The sequence below is a fragment of the Jaculus jaculus genome, chromosome 1, assembly GCF_020740685.1.
Source record: "Jaculus jaculus isolate mJacJac1 chromosome 1, mJacJac1.mat.Y.cur, whole genome shotgun sequence".
Lineage (NCBI taxonomy): Eukaryota > Metazoa > Chordata > Mammalia > Rodentia > Dipodidae > Jaculus > Jaculus jaculus.
In genome coordinates this window covers 308,982,897-308,998,598 of record NC_059102.1, presented here as the reverse complement: position 1 = coordinate 308,998,598, position 15,702 = coordinate 308,982,897, and the positions used below count along the sequence as shown (strand labels likewise).

General features: G+C 39.5%; 1 protein-coding gene across 2 annotated transcripts in view; it reads left to right on the top strand.

Moving 5' to 3' along the window:
* Positions 1–15,702, top strand: part of Pou2f1 (POU class 2 homeobox 1) — a 160,362-nt gene that overhangs the window by 121,494 nt on the left and 23,166 nt on the right. For both annotated transcript variants that reach the window (XM_045156232.1, XM_045156238.1), the window contains 2 exons: positions 4,838–4,932; positions 11,721–11,894. In XM_045156232.1, coding sequence (XP_045012167.1) covers positions 4,838–4,932; positions 11,721–11,894 — 269 coding nt within the window. The remainder of the gene's footprint in view (positions 1–4,837; positions 4,933–11,720; positions 11,895–15,702) is intronic.

Genomic DNA, 15,702 nt, shown 5'->3' with positions numbered 1-15,702 from the left:
TTCTTAACTTTTATGTGAACCCTTCCAGCATTTTCATTTGCTCTTATTTAGGGAGTCCCTAAGGATTGAACTTCTTCATAGAAAATGCTGTTAGGAACCAAATTAATCATTTGGAATTGTAATTTCTGATTGAACAGGAAGTTTTTTGATGTGATTTTTTTTGGGGGGGGCAGGGTCCCACTGTAGCCCATGCTACCCTGGAATTCACTATATAGTCCCAGGCTGACTTTGAACAAACTCATGGCGATCCTTCTACCTCAGCCCCCTGAGTACTGGGATTAAAGGCATGTGCCACCATGCTTGACTTGAACAGGAATTTTTTTTGTTTTGTTTTGTTTTGTTTTTCGAGGTAGGGTCTCACTCTGGTCCAGGCTGACCTGGAATTAACTCTGTCATCTCAGGGTGGCCTTGAACTCATGGCAATCCTCCTACCTCTGCCTCCCGAGTGCTGGGTTGAACAGGAATTTTTTAAAGAACATTCTTTTGTCAGTGTCATGAGCATGCTATGTCAGAAGCATAGATGAACACTCTTGTCTTTCCACAATGTCAGAATAGATTATGTAGCAATAAAATCATAATGCATGGTGGTTTCAATGGCAGCAATTTGCTTGATAGCGCTGGCCAAAGGAAACACAAGTTCTTTTATTCCAGTCTTAATTTCTGATGTTAACTTTCAAATTATACAATACAGATCACACACTTCACAGTAAATATCTGGGTGGGTGGGTGGGTGGGTGGATGGATGGATGGATGGATGGATGGATGGACAGATAGATACATAGATATGCATCCATATATATAGGTTACAAAATGATTTGTGAAGGATTAAGAAGGCAGAGAGTTTCAAAGAGTCCTGAGAGGCCAGAGTGTTCTCTGTCTTGACAGAGAATCTGCTGGAGGAAAGTCCGAGCAGGCTGCTGGCCTTAGTGTCAGGGCTGAGCTATAGGAACATGGAGAAGTTAAGTATAAAACTGGGTCCAGATAAATGGATTGACAGATGCAGTAGTTCTAAACAGGTTGAGGAGCAGAGGGCAGTTGAGTAGGCAGTGTCAACACTGGGGGCTGAGCTGAACTGAAGCTCCTGGGACAGTTAGGAGTTCCTTTGCAGGTCAGTGGGGACCCATCTCCTGGCAGTTGTACTAGGTGTCCACCTCTTTATGGGGTCAGGAGAGGGGCTTACACCCATTCCTCAGACTGGTGTGTTAGGTAAGTTCATGAGCCTGGTTTTCTTGATATGGTTTTAATATGCCCATTGATTCCTACAGTCCCAATTCATCCCCATAAACATACAGTGTTGGCACCCTTTTTCCTCCCAGGTATAAGTCATTTATCAGTGTTTGCTACAAAATGGGTGAAGCTGGTCATATTTATGCATGCACCCAGGAACAGAGTCATCCTTCACCCTCAATGAGTCAAAAGCTGCTTGTAAAATGGAGTCTCTCAGGGCAAGGCACAAACCTGAAAATCACTGTTGTAGACTCTATCTAACTGTTGAAATGGAGCCTGATTTCTGACCTTTGTCCTGTCTTCCCTTTCATTTTTTGTTATTTTGTAATATTCTTGGGTATTTATCCTTTAAAATTTTTTTTCTTTGCTTTACTTATTTGCAATTAAAGAAAGCAGGGACGATACATGGGTGCTCCAGGGCCTCCTGCTGCTCAACTCCATATGCATGCACCACTCTGCATCTGGCTTTAAGTGGGTACTAGGGAATCGAACTCAGACCATTAGACTTTGCAAGTAAGCACCTTAACCACTGAGCTTCCTCTCCCCCAGGAGTTTTATCCTTTTCTGTATGATCTTATTAAAAGATTGGCATTGATCATTGATGTAAAGCATAGCTTCACTTTTCTTTGTAGAATACACTTCAGGTTTGTTCAAGTGAGTAAAATCTAACTTTATAATTAACTGTTCTAATAATTTGTTGAGTACCTGCTAAGTGTCATACAAGCTGTAGGTGTTGGAGTTATAATTTTGAGCAAGATAAAACCCTTAACCTCATTACACATCAAATAGCAAACATGTAAACAAATGATTTAGATAGCAGGATGTACAAAGAACACCAGAGATCCAAGTGACCAAGTAAAGGTTAACCTGTGGAAATGGCCCTGTGGTCTCAAAACCCCTCTCTGGAATGACATGTGAATTTGGAATGAATCCTGAGGTAGAGGATGCCTTACCAGGCTGCGAGTATGGGCAAAGCAGAAATACAGAGTATCTGAGAAGGAACAAGCCTGACTTAATCCAGGAAAAGAAAGGCGAGTGCAGCAGGAGTTGAGTGAATTAGAGAGTGATAGTAAATGAGTTATTAGAGCTAGACAGAGTAGATTGCCTGTAGCTACACGGATTGTATTCTGTTCCTGTTCTGTCTCCTATCCCATAATCTGATGTCTATCCCCTCCCCATCTCCCATCCTATATCTTATACTCTATCCTATCCTGTCATCAACAGAAGGGGGAAGAACACTGGAGTGTAACAAGGTCTTGCTATGTAGCAGACTGGCCTAACTCAGCCTTGCTTGTGGCTGGGACAGCCTACCTCACTAAAGTCTTTGAACTGAGGAATAATGCATCAAACAGCTTACCCTAACTGCTCTGTAGACTGAGCTACAGGGGCAACACTGGAAAAGCAAGGTGGCTATTTAAACTTAATTAAAAAATTTTAATTTAAACATAATTTTCCCTGAATCTACCATTTAAAAAATATTATTTATTTGAGACAGGCAGATAGAGAGAATGAGTACAACAGGGTCTGTAGCTATTGCAAACGAACTCCAGATACATGTGCCAGCTTGTACATCCGGCTTTATGAGGGTACTAGGGAGTCAAACCTGTGTTCTTTAGCTTTTCTAGCAAATGCCTTAACCACTAGACTATCTCTTCAGCACAAGTGTACCTTTTAAGAGAAGATTGTCATAGTGTGTACTCAATTTTACTTTGTTTCATTATCATTTCTTTAAAATACCAACAAAAGTCAAGGTTCTTTAGAAAATTCAAATCTCAGTATATTTTTCTTATTTGTGATCTACATTGTCAAATGAATATCTGCTTTAATTTCTAAAAGTTAAGACAGTGTTAATTACAAACAATAAAATATGAAAAGTTAAATGTGGTTATTAACCTCCATATTAACAGTGTTCAGTGTATCCAAATTAATAGCTGACAAAAGTCGTGGTCAGTAGGATACCTATTAACCCAGCTAATCTTATCACATATTTTTAAATATTTTTATTTACTTATGGGAGAGAAAGAGGCAGAGAGAGAGAGCGCACACGCACTAGGGCCTCTAGCCACTGCACATGAACTGGACATATATGCCACCTTGTGCATCTGGCTTTTATGTGTTACTAGGGAATCAAACCCAGGTCCTCAGGCTTTGCAGGCAAGCACCTTAAGTGCTGAGCCATCTCTCCAGCCCCATCACAGATTTAAAAACAATAGAATCTCTCCTTTTAAATGCTGTGGTAAATAATTTCAACTACTTCTATCTCACTGCAATCTTATATTTAGTATTCTAGCAACATGAATATATTTGAAACTGGATACTTAGATTAAGCCCTTAAGTACAAATGTTTTGGATTATCCATTAAGATTGTAAAACTAAAAAGCCATAAATTCAAGTAATCTACTGAGTATGTATTACAGATATCTCCAGGGTTTAAGATAGTTTCTCGCTGTGCTGCACACTTGCCCTCCAAATGTTGGGAGCTCAAGTTATCCTCCAGTCTCAACCTTCTGAGTAGTTTGAGACTATAGGAAGAGCCTTCTCACCCATTTACTTATCAGTCACTCTTAGAGTGAGAGATAGTTGTCCAAAATTCAGCTCTACTATCACCAAAGGCAAATGCTGAGAACTACAAAGTAGCACCTTTGTCTGCCTAAAAGTTGCCTGCCTCTTCAAGAATGGCAGTTCCATGCCAGCATTTACTCCATAATATAAAGGGTTCTAAGTTAACAATGAGCTCTTTACTTGAATTTCTAGCTATTTGCATTGGAGTAGTTACTCAATTTCATTTGCTCCTTAGTAAATAATCAGCCTATCAGAAATCTCACTCATATCACATTAAAAGCAAACAAGTTTGGTGCATGCCTTTAATCCCAGCACTTGGGAGGCAGAGGTAGGAGGATTACTGTGAGTTCAAAGCCAACCTGTGACTACATAGTGAATTCCAGATCAGCCTGAGCTAGAGTGAGACCCTACTTTGAAAAAAAGTAAAATAAAAAAATAAGGGACTGTAGAGATGACTCAGTTCAGTTAAGATTCTTGCCTGCAAAGCCCAAGGACCTGAGTTCAATTCCCCAATACCCATGTAAAGCCAGATGTACAGGTGGTACATACATCTAGAGTTCTTTTGCAGTAGCTGGAAGCCCTGACACGCCCATTCTCTTTCTCTCTTTTTCTGACTCACTCACTCTCAAATAAGGCATTTAAAAAAATAAAAGCACAAGTTTTAACTTGTTGCATATCTTCTTGTACAAATTGTACTGAACACATTAACAGGATTGCAATGTAGAAAAATGAGAATAGAGTTTGATGACAGTAAAACTACCAGGAGATAGGTGTTTAAAGTCATCTTTAGTGAGATAACTTAGCAGGTAAAGTGCTTGCCTGCAAAGCCAAAGGACCCAGGTTCAATTCCCCAGGACCCACATAAGCCAGATGCACAAGGTTAGCACATGCATCTGGAGTTTGTTTACAGTGGCTAGAGGCCCTGGCATTCCCTCCTTCCTCTCTCCCTCCTTCTCCCTCTCTGTCTTTCTCAAATAAATAAATAAAAATTTAAAAATGTAAAAGTTATCTTTAAATGTATCTGGTATAACACGTTTGTGTTTTACAGGTCTCCTGCAAGCGCAAAATCTTTTAACGCAACTACCTCAGCAAAGCCAAGCCAACCTCCTACAGTCGCAGCCAAGCATCACCCTCACCTCCCAGGTCTGTTTTGCTCTTACCTCATTGTTTTGAGAAATTTTCAGACTGTGCAACTTAAAACAAATCAAGGGGCTGGGAAGATGGCACTTGCTTGGGAAGCCTGCTGGCCTGGGTTTCATTTGCAATAAAGAAAACATTTTAGAAATAAATAAAAACAAATCAAAACCATCCCTAACAGAAATATGTGTTCAGAAACTTGCTCAAAACTCAAAGCAGATAGCTTGATAATGCATTACTGCCAAGTTGATGTAAGTTTTTGAAACTTTATAGTTTTTCATTTTGTTGTTTCACTTATAGTGAATAACTATGTTGAGAATAAATAAGCAGAAGGTTGTGTCTATCTGAGCCACACCCACCACTAGGTGGTAGTAGACAGGCATTACCACTTAAACAGGCCTTATAAAACAGGTAAGGCCTGTTACTGGTGCTTTTGGCCTTTATCCAAGATGGTGTAGTCTTGTATTTGCTCTTATTTTCATTCCTTTCAGTGTTTGAATGCAGCCTTGGGTCATTTCCTGTACAATATCTAACAGTTACAGCCATACAAAAAGAATAGTTCCTAGCATCTAGAAGTTAAAGTTCTAGATCTGTCTTCTGCTTTTTATCTAGTAGTGGTATTGAGCATGTATATCCTCTCTGGACCTCAGACTTATTCTTATTATTCTTATTCTTATTATGAGCTGGTCTTGAATTTACCTTCCTAACCTCCTGATCTGACTTTTCCTTTTTAATTTAATTTAATTTAATTTTAGAGAGAGAGAGAGAATTGGTGTACCAGGGCTTCAGCTATTGAAGCCAAATGCCAGATGCTTGCGCCACCTGGTGGGCATGTGCAACCCTGTGCTTGGCTCACCTCTATGTGTCTGACTAAGGAGACTACAACATGGGTCATTAGGCTTCACAGGCAAGCATCTATCCAGCCCAGATTTGACATTTTCTAAAGTGTTGAAGTTAAAACTTAATACTGCCATGTTCCCAGAATTGACAGAATTCAACATTCATATATAAATTAGAATTTTTAGTCTTCATTATTTTTTGCTACTGTGAGCAGGAATATGAGAGAAGCAGTTTAGAGGAGAAAAGGGTTATTTCGGTCACAGTTTCAGTCTATGGTTACTTGGTCATGTTGCTTCTTGACCTGTGTGAGGTGAAGCAGCATCAAGTAGGGAAGAATGGAGTAAATAGACACACATTTTCACCCTACCAACAATGCCATCCTCTGATGATCATGGTCCAGTCGTTTCACAAAAGCCCAACAACTAGCAGCTAAGCTTTACCAGAGGAGCCTGTGGAGGGACATTTCATGTGTAAACCATACCATTAGGATAGAGAGCAGATTTCTTAACTTGGCAAAGGGCATTTATTAAAAAAAAAGAAGTCACAATCATCCTTCATAACAGAATTATCTACCTTTCAAGGAACAACAGAAGGTGACCACTGTTGCTGCTTTTATTCAATAGTCCTAGCAGTGCAAAAAGATTTTAAAAATGTATAACAGAAAGCCAGGCATGGTGGCACCTGCATTTATTTAATCCCAGCACTTGCGAGGCAGAGGTAGGATGATCACTGTGAGTTTGAGGCCACCCTAAAACTGCATTGTGAATTCCAGCCTGAGCCTTACCTTGGAAACATAAAAAATTATAAAAGACATACAGAATACCTTTTGTTTGCCTTTCTTTTTATAAAGAGAAAAGGAAAACTATCCTAATTACATAACCAACATGCTTCGTGCTTGTCTATATAGAAAAGCCTAAAAAAAAATAAAATAAAACAGGAAAGCTGCTGTGGAAATCAGTGAGCTGAGTGAGTATGTGTGATACAAAACTAGTATACAAAATCCTGTACTTATATTTCTCTACACACCAGTGCTCATTCATAAGTTTTAGGAGAAAAATTGCCACCTTAGGGAAAAACTCAAGATAGTTTGTAAAATCTAGACTGAAAAATGCAAAAAATATTGTGAAGTGAAATTAATGAAGACCTAAGAAATTAAAGAAGACCTATGAAACAGTGTAGAAATATGTGTTCATGAAATATAACCAGTGGTCTTTTGTAGAAATTGCATACTGTTTCCAATATTTATATGAAATTGTGAAAGACAGAATAACTGAATGATTTGGGGGGTGGGAAAGTTGAAGGAGGTTGGATGTCCAGAATTAATAAACTGCTATAATAAAGACACTATGATAGTGGCATGTAGCTAGAAATGTTGGTCAAGGAAACAGAGTCCAGAAGGCATAAAGAACCAACCAATTTCCCACAGGAGGCAGGGGGTTCAATAGAAAAGGAAGGTCCTTTTCAACAAGGGCTGACTAGTAAGTATGCATTAGCACTCTTCAAAAAACCCTTTACTTCATATCATATGCAAAGATCAAACCTCATTTTCTAAGATGAAACAGGCTAAAACTTCTGTGCTTTAGATAAGGCAACAATTTGACAAGTAGAACACAAAAAGCATTTACTATAAAAGAAACAATTGACAAACATAATTTTCATGAAAATTAAAAGTTTATCTTAAAATGATGAGAAGCAAAACCATAGATAGCAGAAAATACTCTTAAAATATATTGAAAAAAAGACATGTAGAATAAAGAACTCTTCAAATTCAATATGGAGACAAGATTTAAGCTATTGATAGGCAAAAAAGAAAATTGAAATTGCTTTACCAAGGAAAATGTTAATGCTCGGTAAGTATGTAAAAAAAATGCTCAAACCCCTAACTGAATTGGCACAGTTAGGAAGGCTTTAACACTAAGTGTTCATGAGAATGTAATGCAACTAGATTTCTCATTTGCTAGTGATTTTTCAAATTGCACATTTTGCAAATTAGTCTAGCATTTTCTTATAAAATTCCATATATCTGTACCTTATGGCCCAGCAGTCTTATAGAAATAAAAGCACAGGTACCCAAAGACCTGCTTGTGAATGTGTAACCAGATGTATTCAGAAAAGGCAGAACTACAAGTATTCCAGTGCATGCCATGATGTTGTGGTTGGTGGTGGAGGTTAGCAGCAGGGTTCAGAACTTTTGGGAGGAGTGATGAATCTTTGCATGTGCTCAGTACAAAAGGTTAGGGTTCTTATGATCATACTGCATGCTCCTTCCTGGCCTAACTAGTGTCTGTGGACATAGTGCTTAGCTCTTGAGATGACTTCATTCTAATTCCTGCTCACTAAATTCCACCATTCTAGTTCAGCCTAGGATTTCTAGAGTAAGATACTCTACTTGTAACTAATTTGAGAAAGAAGCTTCTTGAAGCTTGGATATGAAATAACAGTCTGATAGTGGATTCTCACCTTCACCAGTTTTACATGTATACAGTATACAGCAATACAGGATTCTAATAATTTGGTGCCGTGTTTAGTTCGTTCAAAATGATCAAGTTGAAAACTAGTCAGTGTCAGCATTGAAGCGGAATGGCAGCGGAATTTACCCCAGTCATTATCTGTCGTACCTATTGTGCAGTTTTCTGGGTCAGTTAGTTCCCTCTAAGAGAGCCTTGATAATGACATCAAGGCTGGGTCCACAGCATTTCTCTTCCAAGCACTGCCACCACCATACTTCTGGCCTGCAGTCTCACATGGGCTGCTGTTAACTGTAAAGGTCAGCAGAGCAATTAGGGTGCAGAATCAGGCCAGCACCTCCCATTAGTGAACACCTAGAAGGGAGACTGTCTCAGGGCTTGTGAGCAGAACAGAGTAACTTTATCATTGTGAAATAAGGAAGTTCAATATTTTCTTTAAGAAAGAAAGAAGGGGAAGGGCTTAGAGAGGTGACTCAGGAGTTAAGAGTGCTTGATACATAAGACTGAGGGCCCGAGACCACTGGGGTCCAGTTCTCTAGCACCTATGTAAAGAGCTGGGCATGGTGGCACAATTCATGGATTTCCACTTCCCAGTGGACAGAACTGGGGAGCAGAGACCAGGACATTTCTGGGGCTCACTGCCCCCAAAAGTGGTGAAAACAGTAGTTCTGGTTGCTTGAGAGATTCTTTCTCAAGGAAACAGGCTAGTCAGCAAAACAGAAGAGACATCTGACGTTCTCCTCTGACCTCCACACACATGCACACTTCACACACTGGAGCATACTTACTCTATACATATATGCACACCCAACAGCAGAAAGCATATGGGAGGAGGAGGGGCGGGGAGGGAGGAAAGAAGGAAGAGAGGAAGACACATCCGGGGTTACGTGTGGTAGAGCATGTGCCGAGCATGCTCTGGGCCCTGAGCTCAGTCTCCAGGACAAGGGGTGACAGGGTCACTCATTCATGTTCCAAAGTCAGCTATAGATAGATTCAAATAATTATTTTAAAATACAAAGAAGAGGCCTAGGAGATGACGGCTTAGCACTTAGGAGTGCTCGCCACTTAAGCATGAGGTTTTCTCAGGTCGGAGACCAAGCTTGATGCCCACAAACCCACTTAAAAACCTGGGCGTGACTGTGCACTTCTGTAACCCCAGTCTACAAGGAGCAGAGACCAGAGAATAACCGGGGCTCACTGACCAGTAGCAGCTCCAGATTGAGGTAGAGAACCCTGTCTCTAGAAAATACGTTTTATGAGTGATAAAAATATATCCAACATTCTCCATATGCACACACGTGCCTACACCACACATCACAATCACACACATGTATGCTTATACACATTCTTGCATAGAAAAGGTACATTTTATCAGGAGGAATTTTGTTTTCTACTAGAAGAAATTTCATCAGTGAGAAATAAAGCATGTCAAAAGATAAAAGGGGGGGCTGGAGAGATGGCTTAGTGGTTAAGCGCTTGTCTGTGAAACCTAAGGACCCCGGTTCGAGGCTTGATTCCCCAGGACCCACATTAGCCAGATGCACAAGGGGGCGCACGCGTCTGGAGTTTGTTTGCAGTGGCTGGAGGCCCTGGCATGCCCATTCTCTCTCTCTTTCCTTGCCTCTTTCTCTCTCTCTGACACTCTCAAATAAATAAATAAAAATTAAAAACCAAAAGAAATTTAAAAAATAAGGCATAATTTTTTTAAGTCAGATCTGAGCAGGATGGAAGAAACAGAAAGGAGGAGGGAAGGAAAGCTTCACCCAAATAATTAAAAGTTTAAATGGACATTTTTTAAAGCTGACTGGAAAAATTATTTGTATTAATAGGAAGGTAAACATTTACTCTATAAGACATGATAAATTTATTAAAGATAAGGATGAAATTAAAGATATCATTAATAAAAGAAGGTCAAGGACACAAATCCAATACATGAAAATACAGATAATAACACATGGGAAGTTTGTGTTGTGTGCTAAGGAAAAACTATAACAGAAATGATGTACCATTTATTCCATAAGCAGAGTATTTTTCTTAAACCACTACCACCAGTCATCTGGAAAAAAACTGCGTTGTGCAGTAGAAGTCAGCAGGGAGCTATTTGCCCACTTGTTATGTTAGCTGTGATGGCGCTCCAGCATTAGTTGGCTGAGGCAGTAGGATCACACGGGTTCCATAGTTCTAGGCTAGTCATGGCTAACGCGAGACCTTGTCTCAAAAAAAATATTAAAAAAAAAAAAAGCTTTTGGAGGGGCATGGGTACTTGCTTGCCTTTTTTCTTGAGGAAGTCTCGCTGTATAGCCCGAGCTGCCTCTGAACTCCACAGTCTTCCTGCTTATGCCTCTCAAATGCTAGAATTTAAGGCATATGCCACCTCATCTAGTATCTATTTACATAAGTGGCAAAAATAAATATATACACAAAGGTTTTAATTGTGGCAATTTCTGTGTTGGTGGAAACATAAAAGAAACCATCTAGGAATTAAAAAGTAGTGAAATGGGATTTGGGAAGATTGCTCAGTGGTTAAAGGCACTTATCTGGTTTGCAAAGCCTGCCAGCTCAAAGTCACTTCCCAAGCCACCTAAGTGAACCACACTCAAAAAGTGGCGCAAGCGTCTGACATTGATTTGCAGCAACGAAAAGCCTCCCCCCCCCACACACACACAAATAACTAATGAAATGAGTTAATTACGTGGTCCATCGATCCTTTAAAGGATAATTATGAAGACAAATATTATGAAGGGAAACTTTAAATAATATTAAATGAGATAATGTTATATGTACCATAATTACAATTTAAGATTGTAAGAAACAACATAAGCAAAATACACAGCAATGCTAGACTGTTATAATAAGTTTAAACTATAGTTGACCCAGGTGTGTGGCATGCACCTCCTAACATGTACTAGGTTGAGGCAAGAAGATATCAAGGTCATGACCAGATTGGGCTACATAGGAAAGCCCTGTCTCACAAAAGCAAAGCAGAGAACTAGAGGTGATCTACTTTTCCTTTGAAAATAACTTTAGGAATGAGAATGTATCTCAGATAGGAAGCCCTGGAGTCAATCTGCATCACCATGGTTACTAACTAAATAAATTAATTTTAATAATCATAATATTTTTATAATACTGTTGGAGGTATGATAGCAATCAGTTAAATAGATGAGGTCCCTGCTCCTCTGATAGTCTTAAGTGACATATTTATTAAATAAAACTTTTTGAAAAAAGAGTAATTGGTGTAAAGACATGAGATAAATGCCTGCAGCCCAGTTGACTTTATTGTTAGGGCTTCCTGTTTTGCCATGGCGTTCACTCGGCTTTAGCTGTCACTGCATGCAGGTTGCTTCTGTTGTTGGATGGTCTCCTTGGCGGCATGTAGGCATGGTCTTTGACATTCTCCACAACATAGCAGTTTTCTGAAGCTGGTAGCACATTGCCATTATATGCTTAAGTATCTTTTTTTTTATCATTCTTTTTTTCCAATAGCCAGCAACTCCAACTCGCACAATAGCAGCAACCCCAATTCAGACACTTCCACAGAGCCAGACAACACCAAAGCGAACTGATACTCCCGGCTTGGAGGAGCCCAGTGACCTTGAGGAGCTTGAGCAGTTTGCCAAGACCTTCAAACAAAGACGAATCAAACTTGGATTCACTCAGGTAAGATGGATCCCCACCCTTAAGTTCCCTTCTCAGCTGGCTGCAAATCCTTGCTTTACATATGTAAAGAAACTTCAAGGGAACAGTATGTTCTTGAGTCATATTAAACTGTAACTTTTTGTTAGTCACTTAGCATTTATAAGTCTTAAATGTAATACATTTAGTTTTAAGTTGTGCTTATGCATTCATTTATGTCTTACTATTAGGATAAAACCTTGAAGACATTTCTCACAACACAGGCCTCTGAAATTGTATCAATAAAATGAGACCTTTAAAAGATGATGATGGGATGATATGACTAACTGGAAGTTTAGTTTGAAGAGCATCCAGTTTTAGAATTGATTATAGTAGGCAAAGGGATAAGTTTGAAAGGCAGTTTACAACTCATGTTAGGGAAATGTTCACTGTCTTTCTCTTTAAGCCTATCAAATAATCTATTAAAGAAGAAAGTTCAGGGCTGGAGAGGTGGCATGGTCATTTGAATGGATGCCCCCCCAATAAATTAAGGAGTTTATTAAAGGTTGTAATTTAGATCTCCAGCTGCCTGACTGGAGGAGGTGTCTCTGTGGGCAGATCCTAGGGTCCAGTCCTAAAGTGTGAAGGTGGATTTGGAATTCCAGTCCAAAGCTATGCAGAGTTCTTGAGCTTTGCCTGGGGTTCCTGAAGTGTGTTTGCTTGCTTTTGATAGTGGTTGCTTTTCTCTCTTTCTCTGCATGGACCTGTGAAGGGAGTTGAGGGGTAGCAACTACTTCTGCCATTTTGGAACTTCCCCTGGATCTGTAAGCTTCTAATAAATGCCATTCCTCCCATAAACTGTGCCTGGTTTGGAGGTTCATCCCCACAACATGTGGATGTCTACTGCAAATGACGTAGAGGTTCATTTTGTTTGCCTGCAAAGCCTAAGGACCAGGTTCAATTCCCCAGTACCAACTTAATCCAGAGCACAAGATGACATATATGTCTGGAAGTCATTTCCAATGCCTACAGGCCTGACCTATCCTCCCTCCCTCCCTCTCTCAAATAAATAAAGATTTTTGAAAATCCAAGTTAAACAAAGTCCACATTAATTTTTTTTATTTTTTACTTTTATTTATTTATTTGAGAGCAACAGACAGAGAGAGAAAGAGGCAGACAGAGCGAGAGAATGGGCACGCCAGGGCCTCCAGCCACTGCAAGCAAACTTCAGATGCGTGCGCCCCCTTGCACATCTGGCTAACGTGGGTCCTGGGGAATTGAGCCTCGAACCGGGGTCCTTAGGCTTCCCAGGCAAGCGCTTAACCACTAAGCCATCTCTCCAGCCCCACGTTAATTTTTTTTATTTTATTTTATTTTTTTAATTTTTATTAACATTTTCCATGATTATAAAATATATCCCATGGTAATTCCCTCCCTCCCCACCCCCACACTTTCCCGTTTGAAATTCCATTCTCCATCATATTACCTCCCCATTACAATCATTGTAATTACATATATACAATATCAACCTATTAAGTATCCTCCTCCCTTCCTTTCTCCACCCTTTATGTCTCCTTTTCAACTTACTGGCCTCTGCTACTAAGTATTTTCATTCTCACACAGAAGCCCAGTCATCTGTAGCTAGGATCCACATATGAGAGAGAACATGTGGCGCTTGGCTTTCTGGGCCTGGGTTACCTGACTTAGTATAATACTTTCCAGGTCCATCCATTTTTCTGCAAATTTCATAACTTCATTTTTCTTTACCGCTGAGTAGAACTCCATTGTATAAATGTACCACAGCTTCATTATCCACTCATCTGTTGAGGGACATCTAGGCTGGTTCCATTTCCCAGCTATTATAAATTGAGCAGCAATAAACATGGTTGAGCATGTACTTCTAAGGAAATGAGATGAGTCCTTTGGATATATGCCTAGGAGTGCTATAGCTGGGTCATATGGTAGATCAATCTCTAGCTGTTTTAGGAACCTCCACACTGTTTTCCACAATGGCTTGACCAGATTACATTCCCACCAGCAGTGCAGAAAGGTTCCTTTTTTTCCACATCCCCGCCAACATTTATGATCATTTGTTTTCATGATGGTGGCCAATCTGACAGGAGTGAGATGGAATCTCAATGTAGTTTTAATCTGCATTTCCCTGATGACTAGTGACGTAGAACAGTTTTTTAGATGCTTATATGCCATTCGTATTTCTTCCTTTGAGAACTCTCTATTTAGCTCCATAGCCCATTTTTTGATTGGCTTGTTTGATTCCTTATTATTTAACTTTTTGAGTTCTTTGTATATCCTAGATATTAATCCTCTATCAGATATATAGCTGGCGAAGATTTTTTCCCATTCTGTAGGTTGCCTCTTTGCTTTTTTCACTGTGTCCTTTGCGGTGCAAAATCTTTGTAATTTCATTAGGTCCCAGTGGTTAATCTGTGGTTTTATTGCCTGAGCAATTCCCACGTTAATTTTTAATGCCCGTTCACAGGGTGCTTTAAGAGTAAAGTAAACAGGCCTTGGTGGTGCATGCCTTTAATCCCAGTACCTGGGAGGCAGAGGTAGGAGGATCGCCATAAGATTGAGGCCATCCTGAGACTAAATAGTGAATTCCAGGTCAGCCTGGGCTAGAGTGAGACCCTACCTCAAAAAACCAAAATAAATAAATAAGTAAACTGAGTATACGTATTGACTTAATCAGGCATATAGATCTACAGCATTTTGTCCTGAGCACTGCCAGACTTATTCCCTGATTAGCCTGCCATAAACAATACCTCAAAGCAGAAGAGGAGTTAAACATGACGTTTATATGAAACATCATATGAGTTCATTAGGTGAAAGAGAAAACCTTGAAGCATGGATTGGATTGTTTATAGAATCAGGGGGAAAAAGCCAGGTGTGGTAGCACATGCCTTTATTTCCCGGCACTCAGGAGGCAGAGGTAGGAGGATCATTGTGAGTCAGAGGCCACCCTGAGACTATAGAGTGAATTCTGGGTCAGCTTGGGCTAGAGCAAGACCCTACCTCCATAAAATAAAATAAAAATTTTAAAACTGGTGTTTTCTCTTCAGAAAGTGTGGTTACAGTGTAGAGTTTAAGCAATACTTGGATACTATTCAGATTAGCTTGTGTTGAAATTACTTTGCACCACCTACTCCGCAACACCAAGACCAAGGTGATGTGTCTGCCTACTGTACTCTAGTGCTCATTAGGAACAGATTCAGATTTCTTTTCATTCCTTATATTTGAGAATTTATTTCTGGTCACAGAAAATATGTATTAGGAATGTAAAATGATTTTTAAAAGATGTGACTTAAGATGAAATGCAGTTATATATTTGAGATGTTTCTGTTATAAAGAAACAAATTACAATCCAGAAACATTGTAGTAATTTTGAAACTCTTAAATAATCTGACATGTTGTGAAGGTGAAAGTAAACCAGATTGATAGGGGTGGTTAATGGCTTGAAGAAGTTCAGATTTGCACATTTAACAGCGCTGAATTTTCTGCTATTAGTACAATATATTTTTGGGTTGCCTGGGAGATTGTTGCCTAAGTTACTGGCCAAAACCTTTAAAAATCCTTACCTTTTACTAAATAGTGGTTTCCTTTTCTCTTTCTGTCCCATTTGATCCAATGTATTATCATTTTGGGGTGGAGACCTGTTTGTTCCTTCTATTTCCCTACCTTTTATCTTCTTCCCTATCCCATATCTCACCTCCCCCCTCCATGGTCTCATATCGTGCTTTATGGTTTTATCCTCTTTTTTAGTTTATTTTTATTAGTTATGGACATACTTAGTATGTTAACAGGCATACATCATATACAACATGCATCGTACCAT